The 21554-nt window shown below is 36.8% G+C and overlaps 1 protein-coding gene across 2 annotated transcripts; it reads right to left on the bottom strand.

Moving 5' to 3' along the window:
- Nucleotides 1-1769: 1769 nt before the first annotated feature.
- LOC110382788 (galectin-5) lies at nucleotides 1770-4063 on the bottom strand. Of its 2 annotated transcripts, none has more exons than XM_064039195.1 (4): nucleotides 3931-4063; nucleotides 3348-3436; nucleotides 2944-3133; nucleotides 1770-2116 (listed from the first exon to the last, which is right to left on the bottom strand). In XM_064039195.1, the coding sequence occupies exons 1-4, from the start codon at nucleotides 3949-3951 to the stop codon at nucleotides 1943-1945; spliced, it is 474 nt and encodes a 157-aa protein (XP_063895265.1). In that variant the 5' UTR covers nucleotides 3952-4063; the 3' UTR covers nucleotides 1770-1942. The 2 variants fall into 2 exon arrangements, with proteins under 2 accessions (XP_063895265.1, XP_063895266.1); XM_064039196.1 differs by having other exon boundaries at nucleotides 2944-3079.
- Nucleotides 4064-21554: the final 17491 nt, after the last annotated feature.

The raw sequence follows: 21554 nt of genomic DNA, 5'->3' as shown, positions 1-21554 counted from the left end.
AAATACTAGTTAGTGTAATTATAACCACCTGATTGGTCAAGGACCTAAGTTTATTAACTTTTAGTCTACGGTTCTCATCAAATATTTTTTACTTACCTAGAACCTACTGTAGCGCGGATAAGTTAAGTAGGCAGGCATTTTAGTAAAATATATTCATTCTTACCTCGACTGTGGAGTTTGACTTATCTAACCCTATCCGCGCTACACTACTTTACCTACTGCAGATAAACAAAATTTAATTTATCAGAAAAAAGCAAAGGAAAAATTCAAATTTTGAATGCACATGGTTGTTGAAAAAATAATGACAAATTGACAAAGTGACCAGCGCAGACTGCCATTTTATTTCGCTCCCTAAAAACGACAGTTGGTCAAAGTCAAGAACCATATTTCAATTCAAAATTAACAATTGACACATCCAGGTTCCATTTTCGAAAAAAACATACGTCATACTTACGTTCCATTATAAGCAATGTTCTCCGCATAGCTTTTATATTCGTGGAACTTTTTTTTCTTTTTTTTTTCTCGATGGCCGCGAGCGATTTGCTCTCGGTCCGCGGTGAGGTGTGACCAATTGATTCCGTTCCAACTTCGCGGTGCGGGTTTGATTCCCGGCCACTGACTATTATGTTGCGAGCTGTTTAGTTTAACGGCAGATGCGGTAATAATAAGATTTTGTAAGCTTTGTAACATTGTTGCTCAGGCTGAAATAACTTCAAAATTACATATGAAGCATGGAACTAAATAAGAAAATATGCAATTTTAATCTAAAGGAAAACAATGAAGTAAAACTCAAAAGATACTCTACATTTAGAATAATTCTTTTATGAAATCTACATTTACATTAGTACAGAGAGTGTTCTCAATGAAAATCGTTAAATCCTGCATCATGTTTTAACACCAAACTAAAGCCCAATGCGACCAGAAAAAAAAACAATAAAATATACTAAAAGGCATATTTCCAGCCAGCACTATGTTATCTCAACCAGATCGATTCCCAACCGATTAGCCACAGACATTATAAAAATACCATGCAAACTTTGAGCATCATAAACTCTTTAAATGAGCAATCAAACCTTTTTTTTCTGGGTCAGTATTTAGCGTTAATTAAAAACGCCGACCGCAAGATAAGTCACATCAAAAGAACAGACAAAAGCTATTTAATTTCAATTTAATTGGTACGTATTGGTAATAAAGTGTAGGTATGCAAAAATTTATAAAAATACCTTCTGTGGGATACTTACAAATGTTTACGATTTCAATTTTAGCACAATCCCAAGTTCTAGTAGTATATGAGAATGTATTTTTAGGTTGGTGATCAAGTACAGTACGCCTCAGAAAACGTAGTGTAGGACGTCCTCAGGCACGGTGGAGTGATAACTTGCGCAAGACGGCTGGCAGGAGCTGGATGCGTGAAGCCGAAAATCGATCTCAGTGGCGTGCACTTGGAGAGGCATATGTCAAGCAGTGGACTGCGATAGGCTGATGATGATCAAGTACAGATCATCAAATCAGCCGAACTGGGTGAGTTTTATGTATGTAAAGATATATGATGATGGATGATATTGTGTGAAGTGAAGAAGCTTAGCTTTTTTCAGTTGGCGGGAAATCATAAGTGCCCAATAGCTGTGGTTGCAGCGAACTGACTACATTACTGTATCTTATATTAATTGAATAATATAAAAATAATAGTAATAACTTACACACTTTAATCCTAAATAATATAATTAGGTATGTAATAAAAAAAATCATAACCATTCTTATTTATTTTTATTTCTGCGGGAAACGTGTAGTGTAGTGATCTAAGAATGTACTAGTCGTAATCTGGTCTTCATCTATTAAACTCGTGTTTTCTGATGAATAAATAGTTTCTTTTACTTCCGTCACCTCAGGTGGGACCCACATGACAGGTCTAATGACGTCGTGTGTTACGTACAGAAACTAATTATCCTTTTAGGAACAGAGATGCAACACACATAATAAAACTCACGAGATCGTGGGATGGTGCGTCTATATTGCACTTTATAATTTTAACGTCGCCAAAGACGACCAGGTGAGTGATGCGATCGTACGGGATACGATGAATATACTTGCAGAAGTGCTGCCCGTTGATCGACACCTGTACATTCAAATGTGATTAATTATTATTTAAATTGAGGTGCTTAATTAATTCTATTGTGTGTTTTAGGCTTTAAGTCGTAGTGGCTTACCCCCGCACTCAGAGACATTTAATGATTACTTAAGTCACTCCTTTGTGACGGAATGTCGTACAAATCCTTCACTAAGGAATGGCTTAAATAACCATTAAATGTCTCTGAGTGGGGAGGTTAGTGGGTAAAGAACCAACCTCTCAAGTATGAGTGCGTGGCTTCGATGCCAGGTCAGGCAAGTACCAATGCAACTTGTCTAAGTTTGTATGTACTTTCTAAGTATATCTTGAATGGCTGATAAAAAGGTGAAGGAAAACATCTCGAGGAAACCTGGACTATTAAGTCTGAAATCACCAAACCGCATTGAGCAAGCGTAGTGATTAACGCTCAAACCTTCTCCGTGTGAGAGGAGGCCGCAGCCCAGCAGTGGGACGATAAAAAGAGTTCACTTCATTAAAATGTAAGAGCAGTGTTGTTCGGGGCTGCAGTTCAGGATTGTTCTAAAAAGTTACCGCGACCCTGGAACATAAAGGGCTTAAGAAGGAACATGGCTGGGTTTTATCCAGTAAGAGTCTGACACCCTCACGCTACTAACTCACAGCGTAGACTAGTGTTGTTGAATAGGTACCCTGCACACTTATTCTTCCATCAAGAGTCAGCGCATCATGTATTCTTCCATAATCTATCCAACGTCAATTCAGTAACAACTAACAACCTTCTTTCTGTGCTCATTGCCTTTCACACAGTCCATCTCTCGCCCTCTTCGACTAATCTAATTGACGAGATTCCGTCTTACCATAAAAGATACTTCATCACACTCGATCAGCATATCAAAGGGGTCTCCTCTGCAGAGGGGCATTCCCCCCCTCCTCTCTTCTTTCCCCCAAGCCCCGGCAGTGAAGGTGTTGCGAACTATCTCCATCTCGTCGAACCTAGGGCTGATGTGGATTGCGACGTCAACACTGCATTGGAGATCTATCCAGAATCTATAAAGATTACACGTTGAAAACTCTGACGTTGCATACGATTGCACTTAATTACTTTTCTGTTGTGATTGTTATTATCGGGCCAAGATATTACTGGAAAATATATAGAAATCTTAAATTAAACTGTGGCTGGCTGGAGCGCGCAACTGACAATAAAATAAGAAGCATATTTTACTCTTGCTAGTTGTAGGTTCAAACAGATCTGAAGACGTACCTGTGAGCATCACGTGGTATGCTTCCTTGTATCCTGATCTTGCTGCCATTGGTTATATCAACGGCTATTTTGTGCACGCATGGCAGATCCTGGTGAAACAGAAGTTTTGATTAATAGGGACACTTGCATACTTGAACCATGGTGAAGGAAAACATGGCTCGCGAGTTCTTTGACGAGTTAAATGATTGTAAATTAAAATAATCGATCTGTTAGCGTTGTCTTGTACATTTGTTTATACGTATATCAAAGAAGTCGTGGTGTCGTGGTGGCCTAGTGGGTAAAGAGCAAACCTTTTAAGTATGAGGGTCGGTTCGATTCCGGGTCAGGCAAGTACCAATGCAACTTTTCTAAGTTTGTATGTACTTTCTAAGTATATATCTTAGACACCAATGGCTGATAAAAAGGTGAAGGAAAACATTTTGCCGAAACCTGGACTATAAAGTATGATATCACCAACCCGCATTGAGCAAGCGTGGTGATTAATGCTCAATCCTTCTCCGCTTGAGAGGAGGCCGCAGCCCAGCAGTGGGACGATAAAAAGGCTGTAACAGTAACATATCAAAGAAGTATGAAAAAAACTCACATGGTCGTAAATCGATATCATTGTGAGTTGCCGTTTCGCTGCGATCTCTCCAAAACTGCAAAAAAGCTTTGTAAATATGACAATAATGCCAAGCACGAATATTGTATTAATAATTAAAAACAAGTGCACTGGAACTGACCTCAGAATTCATTAAAATTATTTTTTTTTCTCACTTTTATTTATATTAGAGCGCATGAATCATTCTACTTGCATATTTACACTTAGGCGTTTTCCTTATTTTTGTATAATGATAATTTGACGTCAATTCTTCGAAGCGGGAATGGCGAACATAAAATGGTTTTCTGATAAACAGGGGCCCGATTCTCCTAATTTTACTTAGCGACATACGATTCCCATTCGACTGCGATCCAATCACGACTCGATTAGGATTGAAGCGTATGTGGCATCCTGCTATTTTTTCTTTGAAATAAACGTTTTTATCCTTTTCTGTCATTCAATAATGAATCATTTTGTCTGCAAATGATTAACGATTGCAATATGATTGTAGAGCAAACTACTTCTTATATTAGTAGCAGAATGCCCGATATGGTTAAAACTGCTATTGCGATCATATTGCGATTAGATTTCCATTCAATTTTGACATTATTAACTTAGGAGAATCGGGCCCCTGTTATTGCAGCATATATAATAATATTATTTCAAATTACATTCAAATTTAATATAAATAAATTGCGTCATCAAAACCTACTTTGTGGTGTTATTGTCGTCAGTAGATGAAATATGTAAAATATTATAATAGATGTAAAAATAATTTCTAAAAGAGTTGATCTCTCGAGAAATCGGTAATAGATATACTTAATTACTTAAACAATGAATATCGATGTTTACAGCTTTTCCTACCGTGTTTGTTTCTCGAGGATATACTTAGATGAAATAATATTAATTTTACCATAATACATAACCGAGGAATATCCGTCGGGGGCTGCCATTAAACCAGCTAAAGGATTTCTAGTGTCGTGAATACAATTATTGAAGAATTGTAGATGTTTAACGATGATATAAAATACACTCATGAGTATGATTAATTGTTGAAATTTCATACCTATAGAAAATGCATCCCCCGACGGTTATTCCTCGGTCTTAAATAATCGCTGTAATTTTGAAAAGGATGTGTGAATGTTACTGACTAAACCCATGCTTGTTCCTTCTGGAGTCCTTAGTGTAGTACCTGGGCCGCGGTAACTCTTTCGAACAATCCTCTAGCCTTACCAGTCTTAGACCAAAAGAAGCCCAAGGAAACCACAGAAATCAGCCTATACCTCAACAAAATAACATAATATACCCATAGATAGAAAAACAAGTTTTAATTGAATTACTGTGATTAGAAAAAAGTTCAAAAATAGATCGTAGTTTGATTTATGTTGAGTTAATTAATTCAAAGTGTTGGGCCGCAGGCTTGACCGCCATAACTCAGAGTTATGGAGTCAAACGTTCTAATATAAGACAGAACGGGTTCTATAATGTATCATTTTATACATAAATTGTGGTTTGGACGTAATCTTAATGAGTTATTTGAAAAAAGAGATCGGATATCTAAGGTGTGAGGTTTAGTGATGGCTGTTTATAGGTACCTACGTTTAATGTTTTTTTATAGTCTTGTTCTTCTATTAATACAATATGTCTTTAATAACATAATAGGTATAGAGTTTACTAATACTTATTTCTCTAATGACTAATCTACAAATGAATTTCAAATTCAATATAGGTACAGTCGCAAACTAAATAATAACTCGAATGAATATGCATATTAACATAACCCAACCTCTAAAAAAATCTTCAACAAGAAACATCCTACAATTTCCTAACACATAGCTATATAATTTACCGAATATTACCAACTAATAATCATCTTGACTATTGTCGATCACAAAGCTTCATCCATAGTTAATAGAGTTAATTAAAAACGTTCACTTCCCGCCATACAAGTCGGCCATCTTGAATAGAGGTGTTCATAAAAGGAGTGGAGTAATTAGGCGATTTTTAAAACAAAACTAAGCTATGTCGAATGTATTAAAAGCATCCGAGTAGGCTTTCAATGACGTCTAATGAATACCGCGAGATCTTTTTATTTTGTTTGATAACTTTTAGATTCGGAGCTTTTGGATAAGGATTAATAATTAATGCTGTTAGATACGCCTATTTATTTTTGGAAAGTAAACATTTAGTTAGATACTAGCTTCTGCCCGCGACTTCGTACGCGGATCCTGTCCCTTATGCCAGCGACTACGGGGTCAGCAAAATCAATGATCTGAATAGTCGCAATAGACGTGACCATAGGGATAAAAGTAGTGATTCTAATAAGTCCGCATTTAAGTTGTGTGTGGCAAAAATATTACACGTATTATTACGTAAAAAACATTAAATAGATGACAAAGTCGTGGTGACTTAGTGGAATTCGTGGTGGTTTAGTGGGTAGAGAACCAATCTCTCAAGTATGAGCGTGCGTCTTTGATTCCAGGTCTGGCAAGTGCCTGCCAATGCAACTTTTCTAAGTTCGTATGTACTTTCTACGTATATTTTGGATACCAATGACCGTTATTTGGAGGGGATGTTAAACTGTAGGTTCCGACTGTCATTGAACATTCTTGGCAGTCGTTATGGGTAGTCAGAAGCCAGTAAGTCTTACCAAGGGGTGTTGGGTTGAGCGGGTAACCGGGTTGTGGAGGTCAGATAGGCAGTCGCTCCTTGTAAAACACTGGTACTCAGTTGCATCGTGACTGGAAGTCGACCCTAACATAATTGGGACAAAGGCTCTTGAGATAATAACGACAATAATAATGAGATATATGCACCGCAGGACATCTGAGGCTGATGACGGGGAGTAGCGACCCCGCGGGGCTATATATACTGAGAGCGAGTCTCCACCTGCCGTTTTTACATGTACCTAATACATTGTCATCCACTAACATCCCATCACAATAGCCCAAGTAGTTTTCCTCCATAATTAGCAATAGTCTAGCACAGAACCGGGGATTGTCTTTTTTTTAACGACGTCCACCGGGGATTGTCCATGGGTTCATAGAGCATTTCCATAGTGTATAAAGGGATAATCGTCGGTTTTGTGTCACCATTTCATTAAAGTTGTCTCAAAAGGGCTTCAGCGTGTTGGCTTCGGCCCCACGTTTGCCTCCCAAAAATTCGGAACTCTGTAGTCCCGAGGTCTGGAAGAGACATACAAAATAATAATGAGATATAACGCAACAAAGTTAGAGAGTGGGGGCTTGTGACGTCATGTCTAGGTATGTAAAATTTGTACTGAGCAGTGACTTAACACGAAATTCAACCGTTGTTGTATCTTCGTTATTATTTGTTTGTGAGAGAGAGAAAAGAAAAATGCGTGTCCATTATTTTAGGGTTATCTAAAAGACGGACTAATTACTTTTTTTGAAACACCATACCTATTTCATAACATTAATTTCTATACATTTCAAGTGTAGTATTGCTCTTGATGTTCCACATCAGGTGTTCCAGATCTTCGATGTTTATACGTCAATAGAGAGTGCTTATCAGATTGAACCACTTTTGCTAAAACGTCATATCTTCATATGCTTCATATAGTCTAGCAGGGTTCCTGGAGTTCCACATCAGGTGTTTTACATCTTCAATTTTTATAAGTCAACAGAGAGTGCTTATCAGATTGAACAACTTTTGCTAAAACGTCATACCTCTATATGCTATAGTCTAGCTGGGCCCCTGGAGTTCCACATCAGGTGTTTTAGATCTTCAATTTGTATAAGTCAATAGAAAGTGCTTATCAAATTGAACAACTTTTGCTAAAACGTCATACCTGTATATGGTACAGAGAAGCTGGGCTCTTGGGGTTCCACATCAGGTGTTCCAGATCTTCAAATTTATTATCTCAGCTGAAAATGCTCATCAAATGAAACAATTTTTGCTATGACACCATTTTTGTATATCTTATAGTTTTGTTGGTCTGTTGGTGTTCTGCATCAGGTCTTCAAGTTTCGAAGATAAATTATAGCCTATATGTTGACCAGGCTTAATACTGATACAACAAAGAAAAAATCATTGAAATCCGTTCAGTAGTTCGGAAGATTAGCGTGTACAAACAAACAGACATACAGACAAACAGACAGATTTTTTTTTTTGGATTTGTGCTCCATTACTGTTTCTAAACCCCACCCAATAATTATTTTTTTAATATATTCAATGTACAGACACAGTTTTTTTACAGATTTATTATATGTATAGATTTAGGTCATAGATTTATATCTGAAACACGGTTAAAAATTAAGATTTTAGATAAACTTAATAACTTTGAAGATTGAAAACATTTAGAAATCAATTTCATATTTGCGTTTCTTTGAAATCATTTTCATGTTTTTGATAAACGCCTCCTATAGTTATATTTAAACGTCTTAGTACCTATATCTACTTAAACGAGTTAATGAATGAATAACATAACAATCCTTTTAACTATAACTGACTTTAACTTAACCTACTTTTGAGGTTTTATCTACATTTATATCAGGCAAATAAACACATATGCATTTATTCTGCAGTGCTTTTTGATTATTATAAACGATAAGCATATCAAATTAAAATCTAATATCGATAATATCATTGAAATCTTATCCTAAAGTAAATTAATTTTATTATCAAACGGGAGTAAATATTGATCGTTCATGAATATACACTTTTAACTGTAATATCTACCTACTCTCGAAATTAAAAATGAGATCAGATTTCAAAATCAGATTATGATGAATTGTGAATTATTTGCTATTGGAAGAAATGAACCCTTTAATTTCTGTAAAATAATCTGTATACATAATTCCTTTCTTTTAAAATCTTTTCAAATATAATTACCATATGTTTCTTATCCAGTAGTAGCATGGTCACAAAAGTTCGTGGTCAAGACAGTGACGTCGGCATATTTTTTCTTATCAATAAAAAACATCAGTCGATGGGTTTAATATCGATATCGGGTTAAATAATTTGAGCTTCGAAAGTCGTTTTTGCTGTGCATGACTTTGTACCTAATCGATGTTTCGGACAAAGAATAGGGTCATTGTTGGGTTGGTCAGTAAAAACTTTGCTGTGGGAAAATGTACTCAAGGATATTCATTTACTGAGCTTTTGATTGTATTATATCCAAGCTTTAGATTAGATACTTGCATAAGATGTAACACAAAAAATCAACGGCCTAAACGCAACTGTGGAAAACCAAATCTAACCTAGGTAGATATTATTTCAAAATTAGCTTCCACGATTGCGTGATCGCATAACATAGGAACTATTCTGCAGACCTGAATATAAACTATATAGATATAAATAAATAAAGAAATATAGCCTTGCACGTCAGTAAATAACACATCATACACTGTTATAGTTTAATTAGAGCTGCAGTTCTTCAGATAAGCGTTTTCAAGCAAACAAGTAGACACGCTCTTCATCATTTTAACATTGGTAAACCTACTGATGAAAAGAACCTAACCAAAATCAGGAACATAATCTAACAATTTTAGCAACAAAGTCCAATAAAATGAACTCCCAAGTCTAGATTTGCAGCCACAAACAGGAGCTACACGTGAACATGTAGAACCGCAGCTAATATCACAAGTTCCTCAGCTTTATAATCAAATAACTCACAAAAAACATCCAAATCATCAGTGATGAGGTGCGGGGAGGCGGGCCTGACAGTCACCATGTTGGATTTAGTCCCTTGGATATTGTGTTTTTGAAGTTTTATCCAATAAGAAACTGAATAAAAGTTTATCAACTGTTTATGTCAATAACCAATATTTCGTTAGAATCTTCGAATATCTTTTGATGCTGAAGTTTCCTTCCTTCAAAGGCTTTCTCACAGATTTTCTGTGATTTCCAAATTCGACAGATCCCTTATGTTTTACGATTCTGAATCGCTAATATTTTAAAGCTTTAGCATCTTTATACTTTAGAGCTTGTTTTCATCAGCATATTTTATGTCCTTTCGTACATATTGCCGATTCTCTAGATCAAATTTTAATTGAAAAGGCAATTTTTACCAGTGTACAATTTTGGTGGAATCTCGCCATAAAAGAGAGCCATGGTTACCCGAGTGCGGGGCGGGGTGCGTGCCGTTCCAGCCGACTTCTCGGAACTAGGAGGTGATCTGTAAAAAATATAGAAATAAATTCTTATTCCTTTCGTGATAGGTGTAAAGTTAATTTACACTTTTTGTTTGTATCGCAATCAGAACTTTCTAATTGACTTTTTTTATTTTTGCATGCTCTCCTAATCTGGTTTGTTTGATGATGCCATATCTATATTTGATGTTTGTGCAAAACATTCGTATGTTTGATTAGGTTTTGTACAATCGATATAAAAAAAAAGAAAAACTAAATGAAAACTCCCATGCTGGTCATTTGCATTTAAGTCGTGTGATAGCCTAGTAATAGAGCACCAGCCTATCAACTTTAGTAGGTATACATATATAGATAATTTATAGATATAGGTACCTATATTGGACTGCAATAACTGAGTAAAGTTTAAAGAAAACATCTTGAGGAAGCCTGGATAACCGTTCTCTGTATGAGAAGAGTCTGTTCTTTACAGTGGAACAGTCATATAGACTGATGATGAAAAACTACTTCTCAATAGTGCAATTCCACAAAATCAACCGAAACCCATCAAATCAAACAGTCCAACAATAATTAACTAACATCAAAAATCATAACTCAACGACCAACCTTCACACATTTTATAATACCAAAAACTGGCTGAATCGAAACGTATCGGGCGTCATCATCTTAAAAAAAAAGAAGAAATAAAAATTCAAAATGGAGGCATCGCTTTGTGGCGGCCCGCCATTACCGGGTCCATTACGTTGGTCGTAATTACGAGTCATTAGAGGTGGGCTTGCTGCCGAGCAGCGACCATTATGGCCAGCGAGATATTGCCTTTTAATATCCCCGCGTTGCCATCCCTGTGTGGTGTGTTTGATTGTTTGACAGAAGAAAAAAGATGGCTGCCGATGCATGTTGCTGTTGTACACTACTGTTAAAAACTTGGAAAATGTTGCTTTTTTGTTATAGAATTGCGTATTTAAAGTGTTTCAGTGCTTTTAATGTAAGAAGCTTTGTAAGAATTATACTTTCAAATAAAGTTTTTGCTAAATTCCGTTGGGTAGGTTGTACTTAAATGCAAAAAAAATATTTAAAATTGTATTTTTATAATTTATTTCCATACAGTACAGATTGTAAGCTTATTAAGTAAATTTGCTGGACCCGGTGAACCATGACTGTTCGTAAATCGACATGTAGGTAAAACTTATGTAAACTCGCGAAACTTAATGATCCGAACAGTAACACAACAAATCGTGCTATAAAATGAATACTTCTTACCTTTTTACATACACTTAATGTACTGAATTACCTACCTTAAAAAATCTGAAGATAGATTAAAGTTTCCATGAAAAATAGAGTTTATAAACAAGAAGTCCGCTATCCAGAATTATTTTAAATGTACAGGTTTAATAAGTTAACGCTATGTCCCTTGACATTTTAACAAGCCAATAATTGCCATGAAAACGGTGCAATACAAAAAGTGGCCTCAGTACAAAAAACTACGTATGTAATTCCATACAAAAATATCCCACGCGAAGCCGAGATACTTTTATTGTTATTATGTGTCATCAAAATAAGCTAAAGTTTGGCATCACTAAAAAAATAATTAGCTTCGTGTCGAGGGGACGACGGGTGTTTTATATGTCGCGGGACGATCACGACACGAGCTTCCAGTGGCGGAAACAGGAACACTCAGCACAACCAGGTCGTTTTGCGTACAACACAAATTACTTGTGTGTAAGTCCGTAAATTATAGTTCGTAAGTAATTAAATAGGTTAGGTTTAATAGGTTAATAGGTAGGCTAGCCTTATCATAAGCTGCATGAGAGGGTCTTACGTACTCTCTGGTAATGATAACTCTGGAGCATTTCTTCTGGTTCTCGAAGTAAAATAAACTAATCTGTTTCGTTTTTATTTATCACATTTACCATTACCAAATTTGAAAACCTGCATTAGGCATCCTTTAAAATATTTTCTCCGTGTCGTTATCGCCTCGTGAATGGAGAACAAGGTTTGATTAAAGGTGTAATTTAGTCGGCGGACGCAAGTTTTTTGTGTCGTGAACATTGTCATTCCTGCCGGATTTCCAACTAAATAGATAAACGCAGTGTTTTTGTAGATAGATGACATTTTTGAGTACCTTTAATGATCGGTTGAATATTTTGAAATTGGGCCTCTGGGCACCGAGTTATGTCTCGTAATCTTACAAAAACTTAGGCAAATCTTACAGGTATTTTAACTGTGATAGTTTATTTTGAGTTTTATTATTTTGTGTCCTTTAATTTCCTGGTAAAAGATGGAACGAAATAATGAACAGGAAAGTCTGTTTAGATTTTTTATATAAATTAGTAATCTGACTCAAAAGTAATCTGACTCAGAAACTTAAGTTAAAGTAGAAATTATTCTATTATCATCCTACGTGACTTAGGTAAATTAGGACACGTTGACGGGATACGTTGCATAACTTGTTTGTAAAAATCTTCACATAAACACACAAAAATCCAATCCCCACACAAATTAAACAATATATTTAGACTGATAAAATTAAAATATAATTCATACAGAACCAACTCAAAATGGCATACTGTATCTTTGGACATCAGAAGAGGTATGCATCAGGTTTTGCACCAACCACGCGTGACTAAGCCGTTATTAAATGGATGCATTGCAATACATGTATAACACTACTTCATCTCTTGGCACCTCAGGCATAGATTACTAAATAGTTAATAGGTACGTAATCGAGACAAAATGATACCATCTGTAAAAATTAGGAACGGAAAAGAAAGTGGTTTTAAATTGATTAGTTTTTTGAGTCTTGATTTAGTTCATTAGGTAACGTGGGATTTTGATTTTGCAAGAGTAAGTTAGGTAAGTATCTACTTACTAACATTATATTCAAAGTAGGAAATCCTTGTTAATTTGAGAGACCAAAGTTCCTGGGTTTCATTTCGTTCATAAACAAAAGTTTTTGCAAAAGAAAATGTTATTTCATTTCGATATTAATTGCAATCTTAATGCACTTGCATCCTTTGATACTGGCATGTCGTTCAAAAAAAGAAACACTAGAAGATATTTTTCTCAACAAATTCATTTTATATTTCGTTCAGATAAAAATCGACCGCTCACATCCTTTACCAATAAAATAATATTAAACTATAATAAATTAATTTAAACTTTGCAAGCTCGAGACATGAAGACATTGCTCCGTCTCGACGGCTTGCCCAAGCGCAGGCGGCGCCTTTGTAGTGACGTGACACTTCACTAGGGCTGCACCAAGCGATAAATTTATCGATACACAACATATTTTAATTACAACTTAATTAGCTCGATTCCAATAATTGTATGCACACATACCGTTAACTTTTCATAATGAGAATATATTTTTAATTGCTCTTTACGTTCGTAAATTAGTGTTTAAACGTTGTTCCGAAGAAATTAATTATTTTTGGTCGTAAATTAGTGAATTTTATTTGGTGGTTTTATGACTGTTTTGCTTATGTTCAAGTTTATTGGTTATTTTGATGGTTAATATTAATGTTTATTCTTTTGATAAGCTTTGTCATAAAAGTTATATGTTTTACGATCGTATTGACCCTGACATAAGCTTCTTATGTTTTCCATTTAGCAGCGTTAAATTAAATAATATAAACCTCTATTTAGCCAGGATCGTCTACATAGTTTCCCTAAATGTAGTAGTATCTACCTATTTTCCTTTGTATGTATTTAAATTAAACGCGAGAATAATCGTGTGCCCATTAAGTTTAATTAAGTTTTTACAGTATGAAACGGCCGATCAGATTTTTTTCAGATTCGTTTAAAGGATCTTTCAATACAGAAACCATCGGAACAGTTATTCTTATTTTTATTTATGGCTCCTTTGTTATTTTCGAATATTTTGCCAACGTTAGAGGCAGCCCTACCACATTCACTCCTCCATAACAATCAATGTGACATTTTCAAATTGAATAGCAACAAAAAGAAATTAAAATATCCTGACAACCATACACTTCCTATACTTGAGGTACAGTAACCATGGCAACCGTGGTTGTTACAATAAAAAGGCTTTTGTTAGCGACGACATGGGATGGGAAAAATAATGTGAATCAAATGTTGGTTCGTCTCTCTCTATTCATGGAGGTATCTATTCATTCACAATTAGCTGGTATTTTTTTAATTTTTCCTTTGTATAGTAGTAGCGTTAGAAGGTTAATTTTGGTTCCCATTGACAGCCCCTTAAAATGTGATAGTTTGTGAGGGCGGAGTTTAGAAAAACTTGTTTTGTTTTAAATAATGAGTGAATTAAATGAAGGGAAAACTTGGCCACTTTGAAGACAATGAGATGTTTCAATAGACTTTCTATAGTATATACCTATTTACCTTAACGAAAGTAACCAGAAAGAAAGATATAATAAGATCTCTATTCAATTTAGATGACCAAATAGGCCGCATGTTGTTAATTTACAACCACATTACATGCAACCAACCTATTGTACGTTAAGTTTGGACTTAATTCGACCTAATACCACAATAACTACTACAAATATCCCATTAAATACTCTACTAAACTAGTAAGACAGTATAATCGTGTAGCGTGCAGGTGTGTCAGTCAAAGCTTGCCGACGGCCGATAGTGATCCACTGTCACGATGGGAAATGCTAATTGTATTAAGCAAATGTATATTGAAGTGTAGGGACTTATAGGTATTTGTACGTGTGGTCAGTTGCAAGAATATGATAGGTTGTATGGGAAAATGTGGACTGTTGTTTTAGAACATTGTTTGAAACCTAAGTTAGTATTATAAAGCTGAAGAGTGTGTTTATTTGTTACTAGACCGATTTGTAATAAATCTGTCAGTGTTAGAAACGGAAGGATAATAAGGCTTTAAAGCCACTTTCTTATCCGGGTGCCTGACGACCTCGGTATAAATGTATACATATGTGCCTCTGTTCTAGTTATTAATGGCCCAGACTATTTTTCTACGTGCTGGTTTAAAAAGACTTAGTTTAAAGAGAAAAAAGGAAACGCATAAAAATAATTTACGACTTTATTCTGCCTCAAAACACTTAATTTCATACACATAAATAGATAAACATAATCTAAAAACTACACACAAGAAACCATTATCAAAAAGGCCAGTAAAGTTACAAAAAAGGTTGGAATAAAACAAGAAAATCCGCGTCATGCACTACAGGCCGCCATAATTAAATTGCGATAAATGTCAGTGAGATAGCGCAGCAATTTATCGTCCACTCCTGCGCAGCGACGACGGCGCGGGCGCACGTCCGGAGCGCGGTGTTTACTTTGAAGTCGCGTTTAGGACGCGTCTACACGGTGCAAGTAGCTTGCGCATTTTGAGGTCTAGTGCGAGTTTTGCAACTTCACTTGTTTGATGCGAATATTATCTCACGTACCACTAATAATCTTAGAATTGTTTATTTATTGAGCAATAAAATCACGTTTGTTGTATGCTCTCTAACTATCACGCACGGTTCATGAGTTACAGTCTGGTGACAGACGGACGGACAGAGGAGCAAAAACAATAGGGTCCCGTTTTACCCTTGGGGTACGGAAACCTAAAAACGCGCGGGTCTAGCGATTCGCGCATGTACCAAAGCAAAATACCACGCGCTTGTCACTTGCACATGTTAACTTGCTCCAGCTACTTGCACCGTGTAGACGCACCCTTATGTACTGCGAGAACTTACATTTATAGTATTGTGGATAGTCAATCATTATTTAAATAAATTCATGATTTAGTGTTTGAATGTTGTATGAGTCATGTCATTGGTATTGCACTTGTGGGTATCTATTGTTTGATTATAACTTTATAGGAGAATATTTGCAAAAAAGACCTTTTTTTTTAACGACGTCAAAAATCATCAAATGACCCCTCCCGCTGTGGGTTAGCAGCGGTGAGGGAGTGTCAGACTCTTACTGACTAAAAACCGTCGTGTTCCGTCATAGGCCTTTTATGTACCAGGGCCGCGGTATCTCTTTCGAACAACCCGCAGCCCCGGCAGGCCTTGGCACTGCTGGGCCCCGCTGGGGTTGCTGACATCTCTGTGAGGATCGCGTAGAACAACGCGCGCCGTCGACACGGGTCTGTCGTCTAAGTAGACAGAGGGACGATGAGCCACCCGAATTCACCGCCCACAGACCCACGCCTACTCTGTTCAATTTATTTTTTCTTCTTTTCTGTATTCTGTGTACATAAACGGTTAAATAAATAAATACATACAGATACACTTATTCTTAAACTAGCCGAAACTGCTGGACACCACCAGCATCTCGTGGAAACCACCGGGCACCCTGTAAAGCACATTAGAAAAAACACTTTTTAGATCAAATCCATAACTCAGAAGAAGCCAAAAGCTGTATCCAAATACGCTACCATTCATCTATCTATGGATTGACAATGTTCTCACGAATATTAATCAGCCCCGCAGCGAGTTCCCTAGACCCCCACAACACTGCACACCCTCGAGGAAGTGTCAGCGGCTCGTGACCAGGTCCTCATGAATTCGTGACCTCAAACTATTGCTGACACGAACTGGTACATCTTTGGGAATTTACTATTTATTATCTTGACGCAAATTATGATTTAGTTACAGAGTGTTAAGAGGGAATTTACGACCTCTGAACAATTTTTTTAAATCTATGTCTAATTCGATGATAGATTTTGATGCTAAACGCATTGAAATTAGCAAAAAAGAAAGTAAATAGGTACTACTTGCACAATTTACTGACGATCGTCACGTGAGGATAAGAGTTTACAGTATCGATACTGTAAACTCTTATCCTCACGTGTATCAAAATTATTATAAAAGCTTTAACATTAGCGGGAAAATGGCGTCTTACTTCACACATTTCATACAACTTTTATTTTGAAACATTTTAAACAAAGACATAACATAAAGTGCACTTACGAGCACATTTAATGACTCTTGATAACCAGACCACCGACGAATAAAAACATTTTTCAAACAATAAAACAATAAAAATAAATAATAAACGAATCAAAGCCGTTTCTTCGTTCAGTACTCGGGACCCCATGTCGCGTGCAATTTATTGAGCTGGCAATACCACGCAAGTATTGCCCGGAGCAGAGTAATTACATACCGTATTCGATCGGCGTTTCGTAATAAAATAGCTAAAGTTGAAGCTGTAATAAGTCTGTCTTTAAGACGTTCACTAAAATTGTCTTATATGGCTACGCTATTAGCACTAGATTGAATTGCTGAATCGCTTCGTATGTTTAATATCAATTAAACCATGTAAGTATCTACTTAGTATTTTCTTTACCTTCAACTTTCCATATTACTCGTGTTTGAAAACATTCTTTGTTTTGACAATGTGCAGCTAAGACAGCGAACAGTGCATTACATATGTATAATACTATCACACAATGTAGAAATTATTCAGCAACCGTGCCAATAAATCATGTAATCCATTCAAGCTCAAAATCTCCCATCCATCATGGATTAACTGGGTATCTCATCCAAATAATATTTACATAATACCTAGGTACATCTTTACGTGTGTGTGTTTGCTTGTTGCACTTTAATAAAAATTTCTACAGACCTGATTAAATGAGCCTTTTCATAAAGTATTAGCAGCCACTTTCAATACGGTGTAAAGCTAGTAATAAAAATTATTTAGTTAGATTTAGATAATGTTAAGCTTTTAATTAAAATGTAATGGCCTCATGGCGGAATTTAAGTTTCATTACAAGAAGTTTTTATTCAAATAGTTTCAACATCTAGAATTGTACCTTCAGTGCGTCGACTAACGCGGACGAAGCCAGCCAAAACAGCTAGTATGCCTAACACTAAGCAGACATAACGGTGTGGCAGTGAGATATTGTTCTGCTGCAGTAATTGCAGTGCAGCGTGTGCAGTGGCGGTCAAGTGCAGCGCCTATCTCTGCGGATCTGTTTAGTAGTGGTTAGGGCTGATACTTTCCAAAGGTGTACTTTATTTTCACATCGCTTTGAAAGAAAGTTTCTTGTTTGGAAAATACTTTGTCTCCGATCTAATTAGAACGAGGTCATACGGTCTAAATCGGTCATAGGTTAATTGTCTTTGCTGTGATATAACATATGCAGCTATTAAATCTCAATTTAATGTCTTTTTCGAAAGGTGTTTTTACCAATCATAATATGGAGACTGTATAGTGGAAGTCACAAGAGATCTAGCTTGATCTAAAACAGACTTTTCCCCCATTCATTTAGATTAAAAGTCGATACTAAAATACATTTGTTTTACCTGCTTGAGAAAAGACTTGTAAAACTTTGAATTTATACTTATGTAATTGCTAATTTCAAAAGTACCATGCAACAAAGACTGGCAGCCCTATCCTCAACAGTTAGGATAATCATCCTAAATGATTGTCTAGCCGGCTGACGTAGTGCGGCGTACGTGCCAACTGCTGGCCGATAGCCCGCTGGGTCAACGCATCTTCCTGGGAACTTTGTGATAGCACCCTCATTGTATAGGCACCTACGGACACGTAACGTGGGTGGATATACTACTTCTGAATACCAGTTATCCTGAAAATGTTTACAATAAGTGACAATAACGATGACTAAAGCTCGGACCTTTATTTATCTACTCTACAGCAAATTATATCATTTTTTATGAACTAGCTTTCGCCCGCGTCCCAAGGGAACAACTTCGTGACCCTAAGTTCTCCAACTTTCTGGTTCTAAGCCATTCTTGCTTGAGTTACGTATTGGTTCAAATTGATATCTTTATCTTGTTTCACCAAGTTGATTGTCCGATACTGTAACAAATGTGTTCATCATCATCACCGTCCTGCACTAATCAAAATTTTATTTGGAGCAGGCGCTACATATCTTCGACTTCCATACATTGTAAGGTACTTGCCTGCAGCGTAATCGAACCAGAACACCCGCAATTTAGAACCAGGTGCCTTAACCACTAAGCCACAGACTCTATCTACGTCCAACAAAATTCTCGCAAGTGCCACATTCAATTGATTTATGTTCGACACAAGTTGTACTGGAATTGTCCAGCCGTATCTATTGGGCAACGGGCCATTACACTTGATTGCATAATTATAGACCGCCAGACGGCGGCCCAGACGACAATTAACTTTAGACCTAGGGTTATAAGGGGCTGGTGCGATTGTCATCGGGAACTCAATTGGGTAGGATCCTTTTAGTGCGAATTGCTGTGGGACCCTGTTTTTGGGTCGTGGGAGTGTAATTGGTTGACACTTGTCGAGTTTTTTGATGTTGCAGTTTCTCAGTTGTTTGGGTTTGGGAAAGTACCATTGTGTGTTTGGCCTAATCCCGTGTGTTTTGGTAGGCACGTAATGTCTGATATGGATACCCAGTATATGATGGTTTATTTTTAAATATCTACATACGTACCTCTGTATATGTAAACAGAGAATCAAGTCAGCATGGGACATTTACCTGAAAACCAGAGTTAATCTTTCTAAGCCCACAAATTTCATAATTGTATAGCTCGAAAAATGTCGTCTACGTCCCATTGCCAATTTCATCCAATTCGAGACAGCCCTCCCGATCCCGTTCAACCAACAATTACATCATCAAATTATCTTTTGTGCTCTTCCAAGAAGTTTGCCGACATCCTGCACATTCTTAGAGCGTTTAACCAACTGGAAACGCTATTAACACAAACTTCGATGATAAAAAGTTGGCCAGATCCAGCCTCCGCCCCTAAGACGACCCACTGACCTCGCACACACACGAAAATAAAAACTAACACAACGGTTTTCTCGTACTTTTAGTGTATTTTATGAGGCGCAAATAAGCTCTGTTTTTCTTTCCGGACGGTAAAAAAATGACAGGTCTTCCTTTGAAGCGGTAGCTATCAATTTTTATTTCAAATCCAAGTGAAAAACTGATAGACCTGATAGTGTACAACCACTGTTACGGTAAAGCACAGGGCACAACATGGGCGTATCCGGTTGGTCAAATTCTCTAAGTACACATTACATCACGAGCCCCGTCTAATTGGCGCGGTCACTGCCAACCGCTTTGATGTCTCATTTCCTGACCTGCAGATAACTCTATCCCACATCTCTTTCTCACACGTTAAAGTACCTACATCTATCCCTTTTAGTTAAATATCCCGTGAAATAGAACGCTGGCCACACAAGATTAGGTGCAATGATTGGACGTTTTAGTGTTGCCTGCATAAAAAAATGATGTATTAATTTTGGTAGAATTTCAACCGTGTACTTCCGTTTTCTATACTCTCTCGCGATAAATTATGATGTTCAGAATGTAAATCGGTCATGGTTCGAGCGGCTGTTTGTCAGCCAGCTGCGCAGGACATATTGTAATGCATCTTGTTGACTTAAAGCTGCTTTGCAAAAGTTTCTTGAAAGCCCACAATGCAATTTCAGCCCTACCTAAGAATCGAACCTGAAACTTTATCCACCAGCGCCAGGAAATTTAGTTTCATTTGAAACTTTAGTACTTAGGTATACCTAACTGATTTCCAAAACTATTCTTTATCGAACCTACTGGCTAGTGATGTCTAAATCTCAAAATCCAAGCAAGTGGCGATCAACAATTTGTATGAAACAATAACTTTGCGGAGAGCGACATATTGCTACATTGTTATATCCCTGCGCCGGCGCAGTTCGTGGAACAATAATAATAATCGACGCAAGTACACTCAATGGGAAATAAATTACACACGACGCCAGTAGGGATGTGAAGCTGTCCGCCTGAAGAGTTGTGGTATCGATAAGACAATGTTGTCTCTAGTAAACCCGTGTGAAACTTCGGGCCAAGGTGATTGAGATAGAATTAAGTTTTGATTACTTAAATTGCCCTTCCATTATTCACTATAGTCTATATACTAGACTAGGGTAGATGCTTAAATTTAAATGCGGGTGCTACCTATATCAATTACACGGCACACCGTACGATTATTATCAAAGAAAAAACAATACAGAATTGTAGCTTCAATTACTTAACCAATTGAAATCGACTTTTAGACTTTTGACATTTAATAAAACACAAAGGTATCTACAGTAACTCGGGCAAGTTTTTGTCTACTTAGCGGACCAATAAAACAAAACTCATTTCAAAAACGTTTCTTAAAATATTGGTTTTCAAACTATCGATAAACCACCCCTCACATCTCTACCACCGCCCGGAGCGGTGCGCTTACGCATGGAGCGGCGCAATTTCGCTGTGCGCGCGCCGCTCACTTATTAAATCCTTCCGCCCCTCCCTAATGCCCCCTATTACAGGTAATATAATAAAACGGGCACATTGCAGCCCCAGACTGGTCATTATAGTGACATTAATGTATTTTATTTATTTTATTACACATGTGTGTTTGATGTGGGATGAATAATGCATTTAAATGTGGCTGTGTGGAGTTATACCTACCTAATTATGTGTCTATGATAGATTAACTTTTTTCGGTCTACTAGGAGGAAGAACTTCTTGCCTATTGATAGGTTTCTGTAGCTAGGAATATGACCTTTTTCCTAGTATGATGCCCCAAACTCTAGTTACTTGAT

This window comes from Helicoverpa armigera, chromosome 18 (genome assembly GCF_030705265.1).
Source record: "Helicoverpa armigera isolate CAAS_96S chromosome 18, ASM3070526v1, whole genome shotgun sequence".
Taxonomy (NCBI): Eukaryota; Metazoa; Arthropoda; class Insecta; order Lepidoptera; family Noctuidae; genus Helicoverpa; species Helicoverpa armigera.
Note: the sequence above shows the minus strand (reverse complement) of the source record. Positions and strands in the feature narration are given on the sequence as shown.